This window comes from Canis aureus, chromosome 17 (genome assembly GCF_053574225.1).
Source record: "Canis aureus isolate CA01 chromosome 17, VMU_Caureus_v.1.0, whole genome shotgun sequence".
Lineage (NCBI taxonomy): Eukaryota > Metazoa > Chordata > Mammalia > Carnivora > Canidae > Canis > Canis aureus.
In genome coordinates this window covers 167684-191072 of record NC_135627.1, presented here as the reverse complement: position 1 = coordinate 191072, position 23389 = coordinate 167684, and the positions used below count along the sequence as shown (strand labels likewise).

General features: G+C 45.6%; 1 protein-coding gene across 1 annotated transcript; it reads left to right on the top strand.

Annotated features, from left to right (window-relative positions):
- The first annotated feature begins 9048 nt into the window (after positions 1–9048).
- Positions 9049–19993, top strand: CFAP97D2 (CFAP97 domain containing 2). The gene is made up of 4 exons (XM_077854839.1): positions 9049–9232; positions 15953–16033; positions 17401–17519; positions 19423–19993. The coding sequence occupies exons 1-4, from the start codon at positions 9134–9136 to the stop codon at positions 19532–19534; spliced, it is 411 nt and encodes a 136-aa protein (XP_077710965.1). The 5' UTR covers positions 9049–9133; the 3' UTR covers positions 19535–19993.
- Positions 19994–23389: the final 3396 nt, after the last annotated feature.

The window sequence follows — 23389 nt, the reverse complement described above, 5'->3', positions numbered from 1 at the left end:
TACTTCCCTAGTTGGGAGTAAATGTAAATGAAGCTATGATCAGGAACTTCTCCTTAATTCTTGAAAAGATTACTGACTGTGCTGTAAAGGCAAAAGCTGTCCCCCACCACCACCACTCCCACCCCACCCACCCGACCCTGCCAAAACCCTTAGACTCTCTGGCCCAGGTAGTTCTTGATATGAGAATAGCCTGTGATTACCTTTCAGATGAACAAGGACATGACTGTGCTGCAGCTACTACCATCTGCTGCACCTGGAAGAACACATCTGAGGAAGTTGAAACTCCATTACAAAATCCCTGAGCAGGCCGCTGGACCTAAAAAGTGCCTCTTTTAATGGGATCTTTCCTTGACTTTTTAAATTTTCATTGGCGTGGGTCTTGGGAACCATGACTCTGGGGTGCGCTCCAGATGTTTGGAATTACTCTGTGTGATCATAGTAATCTCCCTCACATGTTGTGTTCTCTCAAAGGCTTTTTTTTTTTTCTCTCTCTCAAAGGCTTCAGATGCATGTTCACAGCTGCTAACCACAAGCAAACAATCTCCCTGAGGCTGGAAGTCCAGAAAAAGAATGAAAGGAATGGCAAACTTAGAAATGTGAGCCTGAGCTTGAAAGTTACAGGTGGTCAGTGACACTGAGGACCACAGAGCTGTCACTGAGAGTGGCGCTAGTGCCCTGAATTCTGACCACATCCTCAGTCAGATTGAGAGTAATTAAATGGAAGGAATTGCTAAAAATGAAACAGGTAGGTCCAAAATGGAGTCACTTGCCCCACGGACAGCAAACCAAGATTTTTTTCTTAAGATTTGTTTACTTATTTGAGAGAGAGAAAGAGAGAGAGCACACGTGAGTACATGCACGAATGGGGGGAGGTGCAGAGGGAAAGAGAAAGAGTCTCCAGTGGACCTCACTGAGCATGGAGCTCAACACAGGGCTTGATCTCACAACCCCAAGATCAGGACCTGAGCTGAAATCAAAAGTCAGATGCCCAACCAACTGAGCCACCCAGGTGCCAGCAAACCAAGATTTAGATACAGTTTCAAGCTCTTGAACCCAACCCTCTGGAATTACCACTGGTGAGGCTGCCTGAAGACATCTACCATTCCCCAAAAGGAAGGTGACCTTAGCTGAAATAATCCTTTCTTTTCTTTTGCAATAATGTCCTTGTCCCACTTCCAAATCATACAGTCCCCTGGTTTCCTTTCCATGTGCTGGATGGTAGCTGCCAGATTCATGAGTCACTGAATAAAGCCAATTAAATCTTCAAATTCATCAAGTTGAATTTTGTTTTTTAATCTCTCCACAGATTGGGGAAAGCATAAGGATAAAAGTTAAGAAGCTCAAATCCTAATAAGCCCAGGGCTAGGGAGCTATGTTCCCTGAAGCAGGCACATCAACCCCCCGAGACACAACTTCCTTACTGAAAACATGAGACCGGGCTCGGACTAGTACCCTCGCTCTGTCCACGCTTTCTGACTACATTTTCCCCATTTCCAGATTGTTCTGATGACCAACCACTGCCACTGGCAGAAGCACTCCCTCCATGCTGGCAGAGGTGAATTCCAGTTGGTTGTAACAGGGAAAGGGGTGGAGGACCCTGCACTAAGCAGGTGCTCGAGCATCCCCGGGGGAGGGATGGAGTATGCCTTGCGAACTCCACCCCCCAGCTTCTGATCCACAGGGGGCCCTCTCCTTCCTGCCCCCACTCACTCTCCCGCGGGAATTACTACTCCAAGTGATGCTCCTTTATGGTCTAAGGAATAATTAAAGAAGGTGAAGAAGCGTAGCCTAGGGAAGGGGTGAAGGGGGAGGGAGGCCACCTACGGCTGTCCAAACTTCCAAAAGTACAGTCTGTACAGCTTGTTACCCTGACTTCTGTGAATTTCCAATCTTCCCACCTCCTAGGCCTCTCGTTTCTGCGCTGAGTCCGTGAATGCTTCCTCAGTTTGGCCCAGGAAACCCAGCTGCAGTTTGGTTTTGGGAACCTTGTCACTTTACGGAGGACAGGACAGGTGTGGGGAGGAGCTCCACACACCACATGACTGTGCGCCAGCTTCTCAGCCCCTCAAACCCTCCATCCCCCCTACGCCAGCCCATCCCCGCGCCCTCTCGCACGCCTTTCCCCAGAGTAAGCCAGTTTTCCTCTCCCACTGCCTTTCTCACGGGTGTAGACCCTTCAGCCCCATTGCCCCTCTCTGCCGGCCTGGAACTAACACCACCAATTTATAGCACCCTCCTTTGCTTCACAAGGGAAAGGGAATCAATTGCTCTGATTCCAAGGGGACATTTTTGGTTGTCATTCTGGGAGGGAGGGGTGATGATGATAGGACAGAGAACGGAGTTCATTCAGCCCAAAATACCAACAGTGCTGAGGTCAACAAACCCTGAATCGGCCCATTTTTCTAGTTGCCTTGCTTGAAGCTCTTCCAATTCAGCAATAAGCAACCTTATTAAAATGTGAGGAGGGGTGGGGAGCACAACCCCCAACACATGGCTCTCTACCCAAATACTTGCTGGAAGTCACCATCCGCCAGGAAGAGCTGCGCCTGAGGGAAGGCTCCACGGACTGAGAGATGAAAGCCCCATTCACAGCTTCCTTCTGGTCACCTGAATGCAGCCAGGAGGGCAGCGCCCCACCCCACGGGGACAACACCCCAGCAGAAGGCCAAGGCGCTTCTTTTGGCGCAGGTGAGGCCCCCCATCTCACAGACCATCTTCCTCCTAAATTGGAGGAGAGCCTACACTTTGGCTTTCAGTTGCATTTTCTCCTTTTTCTTTGAAAAAAAAGGAGAAAAGACAGTTGGCAAAAATACTCATGAACTGATTCCTTGTTTTTATGATGGAGAAAAGGGTGTAATTATTTCACAGTTGCAGGGACACTTGGTGGCTCAATTGTTGAACATCTCCTCTGGGTTTGGGCTGAGGCCACAACCTCAGGGTTGGGGGATCAGGCTCCTCGATCAGCGGGGGGTCTGTTTCAGGGTTCTTTCTCTCCCTCTCCATCTGCCCCTCCCCCTACTCACTCTCTCTGTCCAAAACAAATAAATACATCTTAAGAAAGAAATAACATGGCAGCAGGGAACAGTGAGGGAGAGAGCCTGAGGACATTACCCCACCCGGGGCTCCTCAAGTGCTTGGGGTGTCTGGAGGGTCCCCAGGACAGGGTGGCTCCGCGGGGCCCAGACCTGAGGGCAGCCAGTACTGCGGGTTCTCTACCAGGCTGGCTGCTCTGCTCACTCCTCTGTTCTGACCAACACCTTTTCCCGTCACCCTCGTCTCCAGGGAGTGACCCTCCCCTGCAGATGACAGACCCAAGGATCAGTAGCAAGTGATAAAAAATAGCTGCTAGATAAACAATAAATTAGGGTGGAGACCCCGAGAGGACAGGGTGCTGTTGCAAACATGAGAGTCTCTGCAACAGTCTCTAGAGCCGCCCCCCAGCCCTGTGTCCATCTGACCATGCGGGCACTGTGCCCTCGCCTTCTCCACGCTGGGAGTTGGGACCTCGGCTCCACTCCCCCAAACGGTCAGCTTTGCCTAGGTTTCTGAGCAAAAGATGACTAAAAACTCCGATCAGCTCTCCACTCGGCCTGATGTGGAAGAGGGCAAAGGAAGGATCCATCTTCCAGATGTTCTTGCCAGGAACACTCTGCAGCCCTGGAAGTTCACTCTGTTTAGTACTTTCTCGGTCTGCGCCCCCTCACTGCAGACACCCTGGCACAGCCAAACACCATACCCACAGCGTGGGGCTGGTGGAATAAAGATACTCTCCCTGGCCCCTTGACCAGAGTATAGGAGAACCTAGGGACACACTGTGTGATGCTGGAGGCCGAGGAGAGGTTTGTTCACCTCACAGGAGCATCTCTAGGGAAATGAGGATGGACTTACCCTTATGTGAATTCTCTAAGCTCAGTGGATGAGAGTGGTGGGCTGTAAATGGTGTGATCAAGGCCTAATATGCACATCAAATAGATTCTTAAAAAATTAACCACAGAAATACGATAAAATCCATTTTAAGTTAAAAATTACTTTATTCCCACCTGTAACAAGTCAGCTTTTCCAAGATCTCCTCTAGGCTGTGTGAACATTCCTGACTCTTACATATTGTTTTCTTTCTGCTTCCTTGTGTTTATTGTCTTTCTAGCCGTGCACATTAACGACTTGCCGGCTTGTTAGCACATGGATGGCCTCAGCCTCTGTGGACACAGAGTGACGCCAGCAGTGACACAGAGGACACTGAAATTTGTCATCACTGTGCGTAGCTTTTTCTCTCTGGTCTGATTCCCTGGGAGCATCCCCAGAGTAGGATTAAGAAACCTAAGTGAATCTTATCAGGACTAACACTGTGGAGATGTGATTTTGTCAGTAAGATTACAATCGGTTACCACCGTTACTGAAGGCCTGGTGATGACAACGCCCAAAAAATATATATCCAGTTCATTCTGAAAGCACCTCCTGAAGGTCACAGAGACATCCCTGTCCTGACACTTAGAATTGCATTGCTTAATTTCCAAATATACAACATTCCTAGCTGCCTTTGTTGTGAAGCCCTAAGGCTCCATCCTACTGCTAACATCTGTGCGAAGGCCACCCTTTGAAACTTGTGGAGACTTGTTTATAGCTTATCATGTGGCTGAATTTTACAAATTTTGTAAATATTCCTCCTGTACTGAGAATTTTTATGGTTTCGGTACCCTGCAGATATTTCCTATTTTGTCTACTCTTAATACAGTAAGTGTAGCTTTCCTGGGATTTTCTTTTTTTTTTTTTTTTTTAAAGATTTATTTATTTATTTATTCGTGATAGACATAGAGAGAGAGAGAGGCAGAGACACAGGAGGAGGGAGAGCAGGCTCCATGCCGGGAACCTGACGTGGGACTCGATCCCGGGACTCCAGGATCGCGCCCTGGGCCAAAGGCAGGCGCCAAACCGCTGAGCCACCCAGGGATCCCTTTCCTGGGATTTTCAATGTCAGAGCTCTGTTCTGAGGTTTCTGCTGGTTCTAGTGGTGGGCATTCACTGTGCAAGACACTCCTGCCCCAGGGACACTGGAGAGTTTAAGGCCTTCGGGAGGGTGGGGGCCACCAATTTTCCTCTGCACCTGGAGAACCGGTCAGCCCAGGACTCCTAGCTAATCACTGTTGGAGGGTGTTTGGGCTGGTAAATGATGTGCATTTGGACTGCAGCAACTTTCCCCCATTTGTCCCCTGGTCTGCAGTAACTTGGCAGCTGCTTTCGGGGGAAGGTTTATTACTAAGACAATATGCAGGATTTTCTGTTTTCACATGGAGGGGATAGATAGCCCCAGCCACTGAAAATAAGTATCCTGGTTCTTTGATGAGAATTCTCCAGTGACCCACACTCAACAGAGGGCACTGGGAACACATTCATTTTTCTGTGAATCAATATTTGCCCTCCAGAAGCTGAATTAATCTGAAGTAATTTGAGATTGTTATTAAACTACTCTGTACTGTGGAATAAGAATGAAGCCTGTTGCTTTGCTTTGGTCTCAGTGCTCTTGTGGGAGGGCAAAGGAACATAGAAACCAAAGTGTGGACCTGAGCTTATAGTCACAAGACACATTCAAAGAATTATAAATATTAAGGATTTAATAAACATTTGTTACTTCACAAATGCTTTATATTGTATATCACATACAATATAACAACCAATTGCACTAATAGCCTTCACATATTCAGGGAATCACCATTTCTTTTTTTTTAAGATTTTATTTATTTATTCATGAGAGACACAGAAGAGAGGCAGAGACACAGGAAGAGGGAGAAGCAGGTTCCACACAGGGAGCCCAATGCAGGACTTGATCCCGGGACCCTGGGATCACGACCTGAGCCAAAGGCAGGTGCTTGGGCCGCCCGGGTGGCGCAGCGGTTTAGCGCCCCCTTCAGCTCAGGGTGTGATCCTGGAGACCCTGGATCGAGTCCCACGTCAGGCTCTCTGCATGGAGCCTGCTTCTCCCTCTGCCTGTGTCTCTGCCTCTCTCTCTCTCTCTCTGCATCTCTATGAATAAATAAATAAAATCTTTAAAAAAAAAACAAACAAAGGCAGGTGCTCAACCGCTAAGCCACCCAGGGGTCCCAGGAATCACCATTTCAAGATATTTCTAATAAACTCAATATTTAAGTCAATATTGAGCCAAAACACTAAGGCTGGAGCTGAGTTCAGATAATAACACTAAGGTATTATCTGAATAATCAAATTAAAATAGGCTTTGCTGTCTATTTTGTGCAAAGTATAAATAGAAACCATATAATATTAAACATACAAACCTAACTCAATATTAAAAAATTCTTTTCTTAAAAATTCAAAAAATTGAAAGTATCATGGATTGGATCTCAGAACAGAAAAAGAATGTTAATAGAAACTGACATTGACACTTATTATTAATTAAACTACAGGCTTTCCCATTTTCTACTTTAATGAGTAATTCTGTGTTGCATATAAACCCTTGACAATGTTTCAGATTTTTTCCTCGGATAGTTTGCAAGGAGTTACTGGTTAACTGAGATTTCTGGTCCAATATTGTTAGGAATATGTTAAGAAACAGGGCGCCTGGGTGGCTCAGTTGGTTGAGCATCCGACTCTTGATTTTAGCTCAGGTCATGATCTCCTGGTCCTGTAATTGGCCCCATGCTCAGTGGGGTGTCTGCTTCAGGATTCTCTCTCTCCCTCTGTCCCTCCCTCCCCACCCCTGCCACACGCACCCGCATGCTCTCTCCCCCCTCCCTAAAATAAATATTTTTTAAAAGAGTATGTTAAAAACCAAACTTAGTTTGAGCCTGGATGGGTGGGTGTACCATGCAGCAGACAGTGATCTTTCTGGTTCAGTGTGGGGTATATCTAGTTGTTCCAGATCCTCTGCTGCGGGACCCCACAATCAAGTTAGATTAGATAAAAAATGTTAATTGAATGGTTAATCAGTTAAGAGTTAACATAGTGAGTGGGAAGAACAGGAGTAAGACTCCAACTTGAGATCACTTATTTGATAAGGTGCATCAATAACAATGTGTGTATCATAACCACTATGAGTAGCCACATTGCTAAAAAAATAAAAAAATAAAAAAAATAAAGACAAAAAACCCCACCCAAAGAACCTTTATTTTTTTTTAAGGATTTTATTTATTTATTCATGATAGACACATAGAGAGAGGCAGAGACACAGGCAGAAGCAGGCTTCCCACAGGGAACCTGATGCAAGACTGGATCCCAGGACCCTGGAATCATGACCTGAGCCAAAGGCAGATTCTCAACCACTGAGCCACCCACGCATCCCCCAAAGAACCTTTAAACATCATTTTTCTATCCAGCTTCTCCTTGGCCCTCCATCTGTGGTCTATCACACAAGCATGAGCAAGCTGGACAGAACGATGCCTCCATTCCTCAGTTGACTGGCAGTGATGTTGAGCATTGCAGGATTTCTCAGCATGTATGGAAGACAAGCTTCAAGAAAAGAGAAAGAGCCATATACAGCCAGCCCCACAACATGAATAAAAAAATCTCGGAGTACCAGTTGGGGATTCAATCATTATCATTAATACCATTATTTCATTAATGGCAGGGATTCCTTGAACATCTGTTGAATATTGGACTTGACCAATGACAATAACTGGATAAAGAAAATTAATTATTTTAGTAGAATTCCTCTGAATATAACATGTAGATTTTACAGGCTAAGAAACCTTAACGAAGGGATCCCTGGGTGGCGCAGCGGTTTGGCACCTGCCTTTGGCCCAGGGCACGATCCTGGAGACCCGGGATCGAATCCCACATCGGGCTCCCGGTGCATGGAGCCTGCTTCTCCCTCTGCCTGTGTCTCTGCTTCTCTCTCTCTCTCTCTCTCTCTGTGTGTGTGTGTGACTATCATAAATAAATAAAAATTAAAAAAAAAAAAGAAACCTTAGTGAAACCTTATGTCTTAAAGTGCCAGCTATATTTTTCAGGCAGTAATTCTTACATCTATTTTCTACTGTATATGCATGATTTTCTAAAGTTAATACATGTGAACTGAAATAAATTCATTTTGAAAAATCCAACTTTTAAACTGTTAATACACCAACAATTTTTCCAGCTGCAAAGTCATCTGCCAAACGTTTGAAGAGCATTGGAACCAGCTAAGTGCAGCATACTTCAGCCACCTAAAGCCAGACAGGAGAAAGTCATATTCTGATTTTATCCACATCTTATTTTTCCAAAGTCTGATTCAATTTAGGCTTGGCTAATTCTCTTTCAGACTGACAGCCACTGAATCATGCTCATATGGAGAACACAATTCTTCATAAAATGCCCCTTTTCTGCTCTGTTTTGTTTATTGACACATAGCTGAACAATGAACCTCTAATCACAAATTCTGCACCAGAATGTTTCTGTGATGGGTATGATGATGTCATGACAACCAGCAATCTGAAATGAAAATAATATTGCTATTTTGTCATTAGCCAATTCCTCTAATCATGTCATTTCTAAAATTATGCCTATGATTCCGACAAAGATGAATAGCTCAATGGATATTCTAGTACTATCATCCCTTCATCTCTGTCACGGAAAACCCATCCCAACCAGATAAAAGCCACAGAGAGAGGAATGGCTTCAAATGGCTAAAACTTTCTATACCTAATCCTCAAGTCAACTGGAAAAAAAAAATGAAGATCTGCCACCTAAGCTGCAAATAAAAATATTTGAAGTTGTCCAAATTATTGGACATGATTCAAATCATTGGATAATGATTCAAAGATAGGAGGGAAAGGGGATAGGTTCGGGAGGCAGGATCGGGGAGGGAGGAGAGAAGGAAAGCACAGCTAGGGAAGGAAGGAAGCAGGAAAAGAGGGAGAAAGAGAAGGGGAACATCAGCTAGGGAAGAAACTCCTTCCCTTCACAACTACGGGACAGGTGAGCAGTGGACATCAAAATGGCATCACTAAGCTACTTAAGTTCGCTGGAGAAAATACCCTTTAGAGTGGAAGGAGCTTCAATTCTCCTTTGTTGAGATATCCTCTTGCCCTTTTTTTTCTCCTTGGCTTGGATGCCATGACAACTGTCAGCTGATCCAGCAAACACAACCCTCTGCCTTCTGCACCAGGCCACTAGTGGAAATGAGCAGCTGGTTTTGCTGTTTGAGATGCAGAGAGTCACCAGGCCAGCTCTTCTCTGCGGCAGAGACTACCTGCAGCACACCTGGGAGAAAGCCTACCAGGATCACAGGAGAAAGGTAGGAAAGGTGGGTGCCAGCCCAGATGGCTCAGAGCAGGTACCAAAGCAGCACCCACGGAATGCCAGGGCTTTCCCTGGAAACCAAAAGCTAATTTTATTTTCAGAGATGGAATAGTTAAAATGATATTTCCTTAAAACATTGGTCATATGTGGGGATCCTTGGGTGGCTCAGCGGTTTGGCACCTGCCTTTGGCCAGGGTGTGATCCTAGAGACCTGGGATCCAGTCCCATGTCAGACTCTCTGCATGGAGTCTGCTTCTCCCTCTGCCTGTCTCTCTCTCTCTCTCTCTCTCTCTCTCTCTCTCTCTCTCTCTTTCTCTATGTGTGTGTGTGTCTCTCATGAATAAATAAATAAAATCTTAAAAGAAAAACATTGGTCATATGCGTTGTCATACAATAAAAATTACATTAAATGGATTGTGATTCTCATGTGTCATATTTTAGGACTCTGAATCATGGCATGTTTACAAAGTACTTAATTTTTCCTAAATGACTTGAAATATCTTAGGACACAAAAATCTGAGGGACCCTCTTCCCTGTCAAAACAGCATATTCCAATGTGAACTAAAAGCCAGCTTTTATCTCCACTTGGAGATAAGCTATTATTTCCATTATTTGATGCAAATGTGGATATCATTTGAGAAGTTCACCTTGTGCTTTTGAAAGACCTGCTGTGATGGTCTTCTGCTGCTGGGACGTCAGTGGTGCTACCCAACCACCCGATGCTCAGCTGGTGCTGTCTCTCTGTGCCTGTGTTCCTCAAGCTTGAGAAATGCTCTTAAGAAGGGAATAACCTGAGAAGGGGGTGTTGCTCTGTGATGCTCTGAGGGCATCTCCCCAGAGTGGGGGGAACCAAGTTTTCGGCAGGATACAAGTCCAGATGAGCCTTTCTACTGCCCCTGGGGTTCTACCTGCCTGGGTTGTGGTAACACCGTAGCCTCAGGGAAATCACACTTACTGCAAGGCTGCTCTGGTGCCCACCCCAACATATCTGGGCCTGCCACCTGCGGCCCTCCGGACCGTCCCAGGGCTCACCCTCACTTCCTCAGACCTCCGGGCCTCCTACAATCTCCTGTGTGCCCATTACTCTCTGGTCCTTGTTCTTCCGTCTCCTGTCGCCACATGATTGAAGTAACATATTCATCTTGTCTTGTTTGTTTCCCCCATCTGGTGGGGGGGCGGGCGATGGCTGCATCGTGCTGTTATGACATCATCAGCACATAGTGAGTCATACTTAGCAAATACTTGTTGGCAGTGAAGAACTGAAAGAGACCTTATGGTAATAATACAAAATCAACTGGCATTGCCTCTTTGAATAACAGATAAGAAAGGAAACGCATGAGGGTTTCATTGTTCATGTGTGCATCCCAGGGACTAGACTCATCTCTCATAAGAGGTAGTGGTTGATAAACAGCCTCAGGTAAGTAAATAACTCTGCTCTGTGCCTAAGAAACTGTAAGATAAAGAAGATTTGCAGTTGTCATTGTATGAAGCAGGGAGCTGATGAAAGGGGAAGGTGGTGTGCCAGCATTTGGCCCCGGGCCCAGGTGTGGTTGTGGAGCATGAAATTCTGTTGCCCCAATGCGCCCCCCTCTGAGGTGTCTCAGGAGCACAGCGTTGCTGGCTGTAAGCACGGAGTGCTAGAACACCCTAATGTGGTGTGGCCAGCAGCGGAGGATTTGGGGCAGGGGAACCCATGCTCCCAGCATCAGGTGTTAAAGGGAGGGAATGATGTGAAGATGGGGAGCAAGTCTCAGATACAGTCAACTAAGAAAGCTGAAAAGTGGGACCCCTGGGGGGCTCAGTGGTTGAGTGTCTGCCTTCTGCTCAGGGAGTGACCCCAGGGTCCTGGGATCAAGTCCCACGTCGGGCTCCCTGCATGGAGCCTGCTTCTCCCTCTGCCTGTGTCTCTGCCTCTCTCTGTGTGTCTCTCATGAATAAATAAAATCTTAAAAAATAAAAGCTGAAAAGAAGGGAACTGTGGGTGTGGAATGGGGCACCTAGAGCCAGAGGGGCCGTTCCCAGCGGGGCTGGTGCCAGGAGTCTTGGCAGGCGTTTGCTGGAGGGGATAGATCAGGACAGAATGGAGGGTTCAGGTAGCTGGCGTGGAACTCATTGTGGAAAGACAAGGCTGCGGTCCAGATGGCGAAGGCCCCGGTGACTGAGGGAAACACGGGTTAGTGATAGGAAGGAGAGGAGAAGAGAGGATGGGGCATGGTGGCCACACTGCCCTTCTAGAGGCAGCAGCAAGAACCAACGCCAAATGGTACCTGCTGGCACCAACACTTGGCTTAAAGCAAATGCTTCTTCCATATTAAGAGTAAGGGGCATTAGCTCTTTAGAGTTACTTAATTTCTTACTACTTGGCTGAGAGTCCTTGGGAACACATAGGACTCTGATGCAATAGAAGGGAGAAAAGGATTTGCAGGTGAGTGCTATGCCCACAGTATCTCTTGAGCGAGTGCCGTCCTCAGTCTGGCGTCCCAACAGGACTTCATCTCTTACAGCCTGAACAACTGGTCATGCTTTAAAATAAAATTTAAATGACCTTAATAAAATAGAAATCACTGCTGATATTTCCCTAACATAATGAGATATAAATCTCTCAGTCCTGGGGAACCCTGGGTGGCGCAGCTGTTTGGTGCCTGCCTTTGGCCCAGGGCGCGATCCTGGAGACCCGGGATCGAATCCCATATCGGGCTCCCGGTGCATGGGGCCTGCTTCTCCCTCAGCCTGTGTCTCTGCCTCTCTCTCTCTCTCTCTCTCTCTCTCTCTCTCTCTGTGTGACTATCATAAATAAATAAAAAAAAAAAATTAAAAAAAATCTCTCAGTCCTAAGACAGTACTCAAGTAACAGTGAAACACTAAAGGTATTCCCTGTAAAGTAAGAAATAGGACAAGGATGCCTACTATCTCATATACTCTTTTGAATTGTGTTGGAGGTATTAGGAAGCAGACAAGACAAATCCATTAGGCATGAAAATGTAATGAAGTAGGTAATGTTTTTTTTTTTTTCTATTTGCGGATGAAATGATTAAATATCTAAAGAACCCAGAAGAATCAATGGAAAAACAAATATAAATTGGGAAAAATAATTGCAACTTATATCACAAAGGGTTAATATCCTTATCTATAAAGAACTTCTAAAAAGAAAAAGAAAAATGCACACCACCTCACATGAAGATGGGCAAGGAGTATGAACAAGAGTTCAAAGAAAAAGAATTGCAAACAGCTCTTAACCTGTAAAAAAGTCAGTTCACTTCACTTGGAGAAATGTAAATTAAATCTACACTGTAATATCATTTCTCAACTAACAGGTTGGCAAAAATCCCCCAAATTGTTGGCAGTGCTTTGGAGAAAGAGGCACTACACACAGTGTTGGTGGGCATTTAGCAGGCACAGCCCCAGGGATTTAGCAACTCCCAATGCCAGTGCACACATAGTGTGCATAGCCTTTAATCCAGAACTACCCACTCCAAAGGCACGCTGGCAAAGAAAAGAAATTGCAAAAGATACTAACTCCAGCAGTATCTGTAATAGCAAAATCGAAGCTAGCCCAAATGTCCATCAAAAGCAAGCTGGGTGAATAAGTGAGGATGCTTCTACATGACGATATAATATGCGATACAAAAAAGAGCAGGAAACCTCTCTGTGTGCTACTATAAAATTAGCCTAGAATGCATTGTGAAACGGAAAAGGCCACGTGAAGAAAAATGTGGAAAATACACTACATTTGTCTAATAAAGTGCCAAGAGTCCTGGGAAATGGGCATCCTGTCCGGGCAGGAATGACAGCTGCAGACTGTGGCAGGGTAAGCATGAGCTATGTCATTGGATGGCCAGCCTCTGCTTCAGCCACCACCTTCTTTAAAAAGTCTCGTGATTCCTGTGTTACTATGGATGCGAGTATGTGGGTGTATCTTTTCAGAAACTTTTAGGAAGGACCTCCTCTTTACTACTGATGTTCTGACATGTTATGATGACATACTTTCATGTGAATCTCTTTGAGTTCATCCTGATGGATTCTTTCATTTTAGAGACCTTGAAAATTCTATCCCTTACACTTTCTTTTTTTTTTTTTTAAGATTTTATTTATTTATTCATGAGAGACACATAGAGAGATGCAGACACACAGGCAGAGGGAGAAGCAGGCTCCATGCCGGGAGCCCAATGCGGGACTCGATCCCAGGACTCCAGGATCATGCCCTGGGCCGAAGGCAGACGCTCAACCGCTGAGCCACCCAGATGACCCCCTTTCACTTTCTAGAAACCCTACAAGTTATATGTCTGAGGCCCAATATTGAGCCTTTAGTTTCCTTTTATTTTCTCGTCTGCTGCCCATCTCTCTATTTCTGGCTCACTTTTGGGAGGTTTCTTGGTTTTATCCTCAGCTCCTTAATTCAATTTATTTCAGCGTTAATTTTCAAGGACTATTATCAGTAATTACTCTCTTTTCCTAGAATACCCTTCTTGTTTTAGGGATGCAGCATCTCTTTTGTCTCTCCAAGATTGTTACTTAAAGTTTACTTGATATTTTCCTCTGTTCTTTCATCGTCTCCGTCTCTTCAAGGTCCCCTGTTTGGTTTCTTCATTTCTCACTTTCGTGTTGGAACTATCTGTCCAGTGTCTGGAAGATGAAGTATTAGAAATTGACTTGAGGCTCTGCATGCTCTGGTTAGTCCAGTTTTGTGGACTCCCCATGTCTGGGCATGGGGTCTTTGGAGCAGTGATCTTCACGGAAATCTGCCTAGAGAACCTGACTTTTTAGGCACTGAGCCAGGAGGAGCCCTGAACCCCTCCTCCCCCCCAGCCACACACACACTGTGCCCTCAGCCAGAGTCTTCCACACTCATATCTCCAGAGGCAAGGAAGACAACTGCAGGCATTCCCTGCCTCTTGCAAAGACTCAACCAGGCCCCAGCTCTGGGCCTCGCCAGGCATTGTGGTTGCTGGTATCTCTCAGTGCTGAGCATCTTAGTGGTTCTTTGAGGTGAACCCTGTCATTCTCTGTCTCCCCTCAGCTGCTCTCTCTGATACCCACATCAAACACTCCAGACTTTCCCCCAAGATCCACATCTGTTGGTGATTGTGCCCGAACCAGTCTGTACTATGATGGTTATAAAATGGCAATGTTTCAATGTCTCCACCCCCTCCACATTTAGCAACTGTTAGGAAGAGTATCTTCTCCTCTATATTTAGTGTGTATAATAGATGAGAGGGAGCTTCTCGGAAGACAATATGTTCAAAAGACCTTGGTCAAAAGTAAGTGCTATAATATGGCAAATTAGTGTCATATTTTTAATGACTATAATTAGTCTGTAATTTCTATCTGCAGCCCAGACTAACTTGCTATGGATAGTTACACACAGTCACCCAACACAGGATTTACGGGCTACCTTCCAGACTGCTCACCACCTCTCTTCATTCTTGCTGTCACCAGGCATCAAAACTGCAAGCCTCAGACCTTTCTTCATCACTTCTTTCTCCCTCACCTCCACCCCCACAGACATGTGCTTCCAGGAGGTCTGTCTCCTATGGACCCTTCTCCCACCATCACTGGCATGCCTCTGCTCACTATCCCACAGCCCTAAGTGACTGGCCACCCCACCTCTGGTCTTCTTTTCCTCCACACATGGTAACAGTGGGCCTTCAGGTCACGTACATGGTTGTGCTACTCCCTTGTCTTTGTTCTTTAGTCTTCCCTCATATTAGGGGCCAAGTGTCAATTCCTAAGTGTGCCGTCCAACCTTCCCACCGTCTAACCCTTTAGCCCTGTCCTGGCTCTCTGCAGGTGAGCTCTGCTCCACCACTGCATGGCTCTGCGGATTTAATTCCCAGAGTGAGCAATGCTCACGTTATCATTTCAGACAGACTCAGTTGGTGGGGTTTCCCAACATTGTCTCATGCAGATTATCGGCTAAGAGGACCAAGTAGCTGGTGGTCTAAAAGCAAGTATCCAGGGATCCCTGGGTGGCGCAGTGGTTTGGCGCCTGCCTTTGGCCCAGGGCGCGATCCTGGAGACCCGGGATCGAGTCCCACGTCAGGCTCCTGGTGCATGGAGCCTGCTTCTCCCTCTGCCTGTGTCTCTGCCTCTCTCTCCCTCACTGTGTGCCTATCATAAATAAATTAAAAAAAAAAATTTAAAAAAAAAAAAATAAAATAAAAGCAAGTATCCAGAGTATTGGCGGGGGGGTCCCTTTTATTGCAGATGGTAATACATATGGCCCTCATGCATTTACTCCATCATATTTTAAAACATAAATTTTCTTCCTTTGTCCATTTTCTGATAGGAAGGTACAGAGACCATTTTGAGTTAATCCATGTTTCAGGAGCTCATCCTGAACATATTACTGGCTCAGAAATTAGAGTGAGGGCAATAGAGTTTCATAATTCACTCCTTTTTAAATGCCTCTGGAGACAGAATAGAAATGTCTACTGGCACTTACATTTAATGAATTCTTACTCCACGTCTACTTAACTCTCTACTTGAGAACAACAATGTAGGCTCATTTCCCAGGGCTGCCTGTTTCCCTCCAGGGGCATTTGGGTTCTGACTCAAGTCTTGAGCACCATTGAAGACTATCTGTCCCAGGCTGACTTGGAATCTTCGGTTTCACAACCATCTATACTCATTCCTGGTGCTATAGCCCAGAAGCTGCCCAATCTGAGTTCATGTTAGTTACCTGCTAACAGCGTGCCTGGGCTCACACTGCCTCTCTGCACTGCAGATCCAAGACGCCCAGCCTCTCGTGGACACCAGCGCCCCTCTGAGCCTCAGTCACCTCCACCTGAAATTCAAGAAGCTGAAGGTAAGCTTCATTCTACTTCTCAGTTACTGGTGTAGCTAACAAGAAAACATCAGCTCAGGGCAGCCCGGGGGGCTCAGCGGTTTAGTGCCGCCTTCAGCCCAGGGCCTGATCCTGGAGACCCGGGATCCAGTCCCACAGCGGGCTCCCTGCATGGAGCCTGCTTCTCCCTCTGCCTGTGTCTCTGCCTCTCTCTCTCTCTAATAAATAAAAAAGCTTAAAAAAAATCAGCTCAGAAACCAGGGAAATGGAAAATGCAGGCTCAGTAAGGAATAAACAGTCCCTGTTATCGACGATAACATGTTGTGTCAGCAGCCAATTAACCTCATCTCGCCAGAACAGAGCTGGTGGGTGGTAGGTGCACCAGGAGTCTTCTCCAGTCTTCCTGCTAACTTTTTGTCTCCAGGAAGAGAGGGCAGGAAGGGGCAGGAATGCACAGTAGCAAGTTATTCACTGCCGCCGTATAGCAATTAATTAGTACCCTTCCCTTAAACAAGAGCATTTCTTTAAAATAAAATTTTAAACAGTAAAAAAAGATTATAAGCAAGACCATTTCTTGACCACCATGTCTTGAAGTGTAAGCCATCTAGTTAGAATAAGACTCTCATAGTTAGGCTGATAGTAATGCCTCTGAGGCGAGATGCTATGTGCTCTTTATGTGACTGTTAGTAATGATAACTGAAGCGGGCGGAACAGAAGCTAACTAATCATTGTCAGGCAAACCAGCAGATGAATCTATTTCAATACCTAAAGCAAGTGGATTTTCATTTCCTCTGGGCTCCAATCTTCTCTTCTTCTGAACAATATAAAATACCTCTCTTAAAACATGAAGTGATTTCCTCATTAGCATCACTGTCACAGAGCGTTAGAGGGTGACCTAATTTCACAAAGAATCATAGCATCCTCGCTGTTATCTCCACTCTGAACCTATGTAATTTAATCCCATCCTAATGTATTCCAATTAATAGAGAAAGGAGCCTGCATGTGTCACACTGGTCACTGAAGCTACAGCAGCACTTACTGATATTTGAAGAAACAATGTAAAACCCACAGTGTGCTTAAGTTACAGGAAAGAGGGTTGAAGGAATCCTCTAAACATGATTTTATGTATTTATTTGAGAGAGAGAGACAAAGTGAGAGAGAGCACGAGCAGGCATAGGGGCAGAGGCAGAGGGAGAAGCAGGCTCCCCACTGAGAAGGGAGCCTGACCAGGGACTCGATCCCAGGACTCTGAGATCATGACCTGAGCCAAAGGCAGAGGCCTTCTGACCGACCACCTGGTTGCCCCAGGAATCTTCTAAATAAATCTGCACAGTAACAGCACAGACATGGCTGGTGTTTCAAAAGGTTCCTTGTGTGTCTGTCCACAGCTGGAGGAAGAACGGCTCGCCGTCATTGACCGGGACAACCGTCTGCTGCTGGAGAGGTTGTCCTGCATCATGAGGACCAGGGGACAGGCTGAAAGTAGAAAGAGCCACACACAGAAGAGGTAACTGGGGTCCCTGCACCCTGCAGTCAGCACCAAAGCCAGTAGGGCCCTGTGTGCTCTGCTCCAAGGCCCGCACAGAAGAGCTGCCTCTGAGCCACAACACAGTGCTCCCATCCTCCCTGCAGAGAGCCCTCTGCCTTTTCCTTTGCGGTCCACGAGTCAGTGTTACGTGAGGCTCATTCTATACCCACAACAGAACAAAGACCCACACGGCAGCTCTCACTGCGCACATGAGCTGTCCAAAGCCTCCTACGTTGGCTTCCTATTTAAGCCTCAGATTCATCCCACATCGGGCAGGCTATCATGCTTCTCCAGGTACACAGTGGAGACACTGAGGCACCAAGATGGCATCTAGGAAGTGGGGGAAGCAGGTTCCTGCCCCGGGCCCTGTGATCAGGCAGTTCTCCTACATTTCCATCTGCAAAAGCAGCCTAGATTGTTATTTTCCTGCCAGCAAAGGCTGGGCCCAGCGTCTGCCTGGAAACAGCATCAGAGGTCATGTAATTGTGTCTCATGTGTGAGGGTGACTGTTCCTGTTTCCTACAGGGGAGCCGTGGGGATGCTACTGGCTCCAACAACATGGCATTTCCCCAAAGTGGAGCTCTCTGTGGGGAGGGAGAAGAGCAGGCCTCCATGGCCTCTAAAATCTTCCTACAGTTATTTAGAAACTGTCATTAATCCTAAAAGCCCTTCTTTAAGGTAAATTACCCCTGGCCCCTGCACCCCACAAGTCCCCAGAATTTGCTCACCGGTCACAGTACTGTCCTTTCTTGTCAAATGCGGAAGTTCCGCAGTGCAGTGCCCGTGATGGACGATTGTGATGCAGGCAGGTTTTCAGAGGTGCTTAATCCTTCTAAAATCTTTAGCCTGGACCCGTCTCCGAGAAGCTCAGGGTGGTTTACAGATTTCATAATAAATTACAATTTGGGGGATCCCTGGGTGGCGCAGCGGTTTGGCGCCTGCCTTTGGCCCAGGGCGCGATCCTGGAGACCCGGGATCGAATCCCACGTCGGGCTCCCGGTGCATGGAGCCTGCTTCTCCCTCTGCCTGTGTCTCTGCCTCTCTCTCTCTCTCTCTCTCTCTCTCTCTCTGTGACTATCATAAATAAATAAAAATTTTTTAAAAATTACAATTTGGGGATCCCTGGGTGGCGCAGCAGTTTAGCGCCTGCCTTTGGCCCAGGGCGCGATCCTGGAGACCCGGGATCGAATCCCACGTCAGGCTCCTGGTGCATGGAGCCTGCTTCTCCCTCTGCCTATGTCTCTGCCTCTCTCTCATTCTCTGTGTGACTATCATAAGTAAATAAATTAAAAAAAAAATTACAATTTGGTTGACAGCAAGCACCAGGAAGTGTGTCTTAGAGGAGGGCTGTAGGGGCTCTGCCTGAAGCTCTGTGGGAGGGGCAGGTCCTACACTCCTGTGGGGCGGGTGTGTGGAAGCAATCTGTCTCTAGGTTCTCCAGCAGTGGTTCACCTGGGGCTTCACTCTGGAGTATCTGGTGGGATGGGGAGCGGGCCTGGTGTCAGGAAGGCCTCCGTGCTTCCTGGCTGCACCACTGTCTAGCCCCTGTCATTAAAAGCCTGACAAAAGCAGTTACAGGTCAACCTCCATATTCCTGGGATAGTTTACATAAGATTTGGAATCACTTTCTGCTCTAAAGACAGATATTTAACTTGAGGATACAAATCACTGTTGAGTGCTACTTACCTTAAGCTGTAATGAGGGAGCCTAAGCTAATAATTAATCTCCATCCAACTCAACCCAGGACAGAATCCTACTGGGAGATGCTCCCACCTGCTGCCTAGATTCTCTTTGAAAAACACAAGTCCCAACTAGCCCGGAGGTAAATCTATACAATCAAGTGGCTTCCCCCCTCAGAACCTGCCTGATTTGTCACACACAGGACTGGACTGAAGAAGGAAGGAAAAGAGGAAGCAGAAGTGATCTCCGGGAGGTGCCAGCCAGTCAGAGAGCCACAGGAAGAGCCTCAGCTTGAACAAGGCAGCCAGGCTTGAGGAAACTTGAAAGGACATGAAGCACCCTAGGTGACCTGCAAGCCGACCCAGCTCTTCCCATTCCAGGAAATTAGCTCCTCAGGCTTTGCAAGTTACACACCAGAGCTCTGGGCACACTCTGGGCTCAGACTCAGAATGAATTCAGCTTTACTGTGGCTCTGAAGTCTCCTATCTTGAAGTAGTTGGCACCAAGCTAATTCAGCTAATGGCCCAGCACACAATAATGGTAAAAATGGTGTGTCCCTCAAATACCCACCATTTGCTTCAACGTGGATGGAACTGGAGGGGATTATGCTGAGTGAAGTAAGTCAATCAGAGAAGGACAAACATTGTATGTTCTCATTCATTTGGGGAATATAAATAATAGTGAAAGGGAACATAAGGGAAGAGAGAAGAAGTGTGTGGGAAATATCAGAAAGGGAGACAGAACATAAAGACTCCTGACTCTGGGAAACGAACTAGGGGTGGTGGAAGGGGAGGAGGGCGGGGGGTGGGGGTGAATGGGTGACGGGCACTGAGGGGGGCACTTGATGGGATGAGCACTGGGGGTGTTATTCTGTATTTTGGTAAATTGAACACCAATAAAAAATAAATTTATTATAAAAAAAATGATGTGTCCCTTTATCAGTTTAATGGAGCCCCACCAAGAACGAAAGTCTATGATTTTTGTTAGGAATGCTTCAATTTGAGCCTGATAACTGATGTGGGAAACAAAGGCAGAAGAGAAATTATTACATTTCCTTACTCCCGGGATCCCTGGGTGGCGCAGCGGTTTGGCGCCTGCCTTTGGCCCAGGATGTGATCCTGGAGACCCGGGATCGAGTCCCACGTCGGGCTCCCGGTGCATGGAGCCTGCTCCTCCCTCTGCCTGTGTCTCTGCCTCACTCTGTGTGTATGACTATCATAAATAAATAAAAATTTAAAAAAAATTTTCCTTACTCCCTACAGCCCATAGACACATCCTTGAAACAGGCAGAGTGACTTCCCTCTAGGGACTCATCTGCCTCTATGTTGATACTTTGCTTTGGGCAACAGGCAATCTTAGCTCTATCCCCAGGATCCTGTGAGTCTACTTTAACATACAAAAATTCCTTTGGAAAAAAAAAATTCCTTTGGAAACTTTCTTTATCTCCCCCCCGCCCAGATATATGTTGGCAGTCACCCCCAAGTATATGACCCTCTGATATACATCCGAAGGGTCTCATGACTGAGATTTTACTAAACAGTAATAAGTGACCTTTCCTATCAATAGATGCTAGCACCCTCAGGATCCTGAAAACCTTGTTTCCAAAATATGTGGGGAGGCTTACCCCTTCCAAACTTGAAAGTGTATAATGGGGGCACTCCTTATGATCCCAGTAGCTCTTTTTGCCACGGGTCCAGTCCTTATGCTTTAATAAAACCACCTTTTTCACCAAAGATGTCTCAAGAATTTTTTCTTGGCTGTTGGCTTTGAACCCTAACATCTTCCCTACATCAGTAACTGGCCATTTCATTTCTCTGTCCCTTATTTAATAAAAGACACTTGTCAAGCTAACACATAGTGTGGAAGAGAAACAGCCCAGAACACTGCAAACTAGTTGGTTCAAGCAGTTAGGCAGCTAACTACTCAATAGCCAAAAGTCAACACTATAAGAGAAACTATATGACCAACAATCAAGTTTTCACTCCTCATTTTATTTTTTATGGCTTTATGGAGATTATAACTGGCATCCGGTAAACTATATATTTACAGTATACCAATTGACAAGTTTGGCATGTTTTATACTGTGAGAATATCACCACAATCAAGATAATAACTGCGTCCATCACTCCCCAAGGTCTCCTGTTCCCATCAATAATTACCCCACACCTCCCATCCACAAACTGGTTTTTGCCCCTATGGGCAAGTTTGCATGTTCTGAGTTTTGTGTAAGTAGATCCACACAGTGTCTGCATTTTTCTGCCTTTCACCCCACATAATGTCATGTTTGAATAAGTGAATAGACCATTCCTTTTTGTGGCTGAGTAGTATTCGTTATATAGAGTTATCAGTTTGTTTATCCTTCCACCTATTGGTGAACATTTGGATTGTTTCTGTTTCTAGTCTTTTGCTATGACATAAGTGTTCATGTTTTTAAAAAAATTAAAACCCAATATCTCCGCCCAAGGCTGAAAACTCGGAGATAAATGAAGAATATCAAATATGAGTCACACAGAGAAAATTCTCTAAGCATGACAGCATAAGGAGGTCCTGGACCCATTCCCCAGGAAAACTGATAAAAAGTATTTTTAAAACAACCATTTTAAAGTCTATGGAAATGGTCCTAAGGGCATACACTATATAAAGTAACATTTATAAGAAAATCTGCTAAAATGTGGCAAGAATAGATCGGTTCCATTGTACTTGAACTGAGACCCACTTCTTCCCTCCTCCCCGCCAGCTCAGCAAAGCAGAGACTCCACTCCAGATTGCCAGAGCCAAGAACTCAGGGCTCCCTCTCTCTCTCTCTAACTCCCAGCTGGAGAGCTTTCTTCCTGGAAAAGGCAGAACTTCAGCATTTATCATCCTGTCCCTAGCTGCCTGTTACAGAGACCAAGTCTCAGATGAGTATGGTCCAGAGGTGATGCCTCTTTTCTGCCCAACTCCCACCGAGAATGAGGCTCTATCTCAAGTGTGGTGTTGCTGAGAATACTGGGGCCTGATCTCCTTGGCCTAGTTCAATAAAAGTTCAATTAATATAACGATTTGATGCCATGAAGATCTACGTATCCTCCCCTACTACAGCAAAAGAGCATGGGGTGTCACACAGAGAGAAGCTTGCCATGGCCCCAACTGAGCCTCAGAGTTCTGAAATTTTGCCCGAGGAATAAGCATGCCATAAAACAGATGGTTCTTGATGTCCTCTCAAAGAAAGTGACTTCATTTGCAGCAGAGTGTTTGCAAGTTCCAAGTTTCATTGGACATGAAATAAAAGACACCCACATTGGGAAGGAAAACATAAAGCTGTCCCTATTCACAGATGATACGATCTCACAGAAAATCCTAAGGAAACTACTAAAAAAATGATAGAACTAATAGACAAGTTCAACAAGGTAGCAGGATACAAGATTAATATACAAAAGTCCATTGTATTTTTAAATACTTGCAATTAACAACCTGAAAATAAAATTAATAAATTTATTCCATTCACAAAGGCATCAAAAAGAACAAAATACTTGGGAATAAATTTAATGAAGGAAGTGAAAAACTTGTATTTTGAAAACTGCAAAACATTACTGAAATAAATTAAAGAATACCTAAATAAATGGGAAAAAATTCCACGTACATAAATCAGAAGACTTCATGTTGTTAAGATGGCAGTACTCCCAAAACTGATCTCAGATTCAGTGCAATCCCTACCAGAATCCCAGCTGACATTGTAGAAATTGACAAGCGGATTTGAAAATTCATATGAAACTAACAATTCCAAAAAAGAATAACAAAGCAGGATTTGGTGTCCTGATTCCTGTAAAGCAATGGTAATCAGGACAGTGTGGTACAAGGGATGCCTGCGTGGCTCAGCGGTTGAGCATCTGCCTTTGGCTCAGTGTGTGATCCCGGATACCAGGATCAAGTCCCACATTGGTCTTCCTCCATGGAGCCTGCTTCTCCATCTACCTGTGTCTCTGCCTCTCTCTCTATGTCTTTCATGAATGAATAAATAAAATCTTAAGCCAAAAAAAAAAAAAAAAAAGAATGTGGTACCAATATAAGAGTAGGCATAGATCAATGGAATAGAGTTGAGAGTCCAGAAATAAACCCATGTGTCCATATCAATTTATTTTCAATAAAGGTGACAGGACCATTCAATAGGGAAAGAGTAGTCTTTTCAA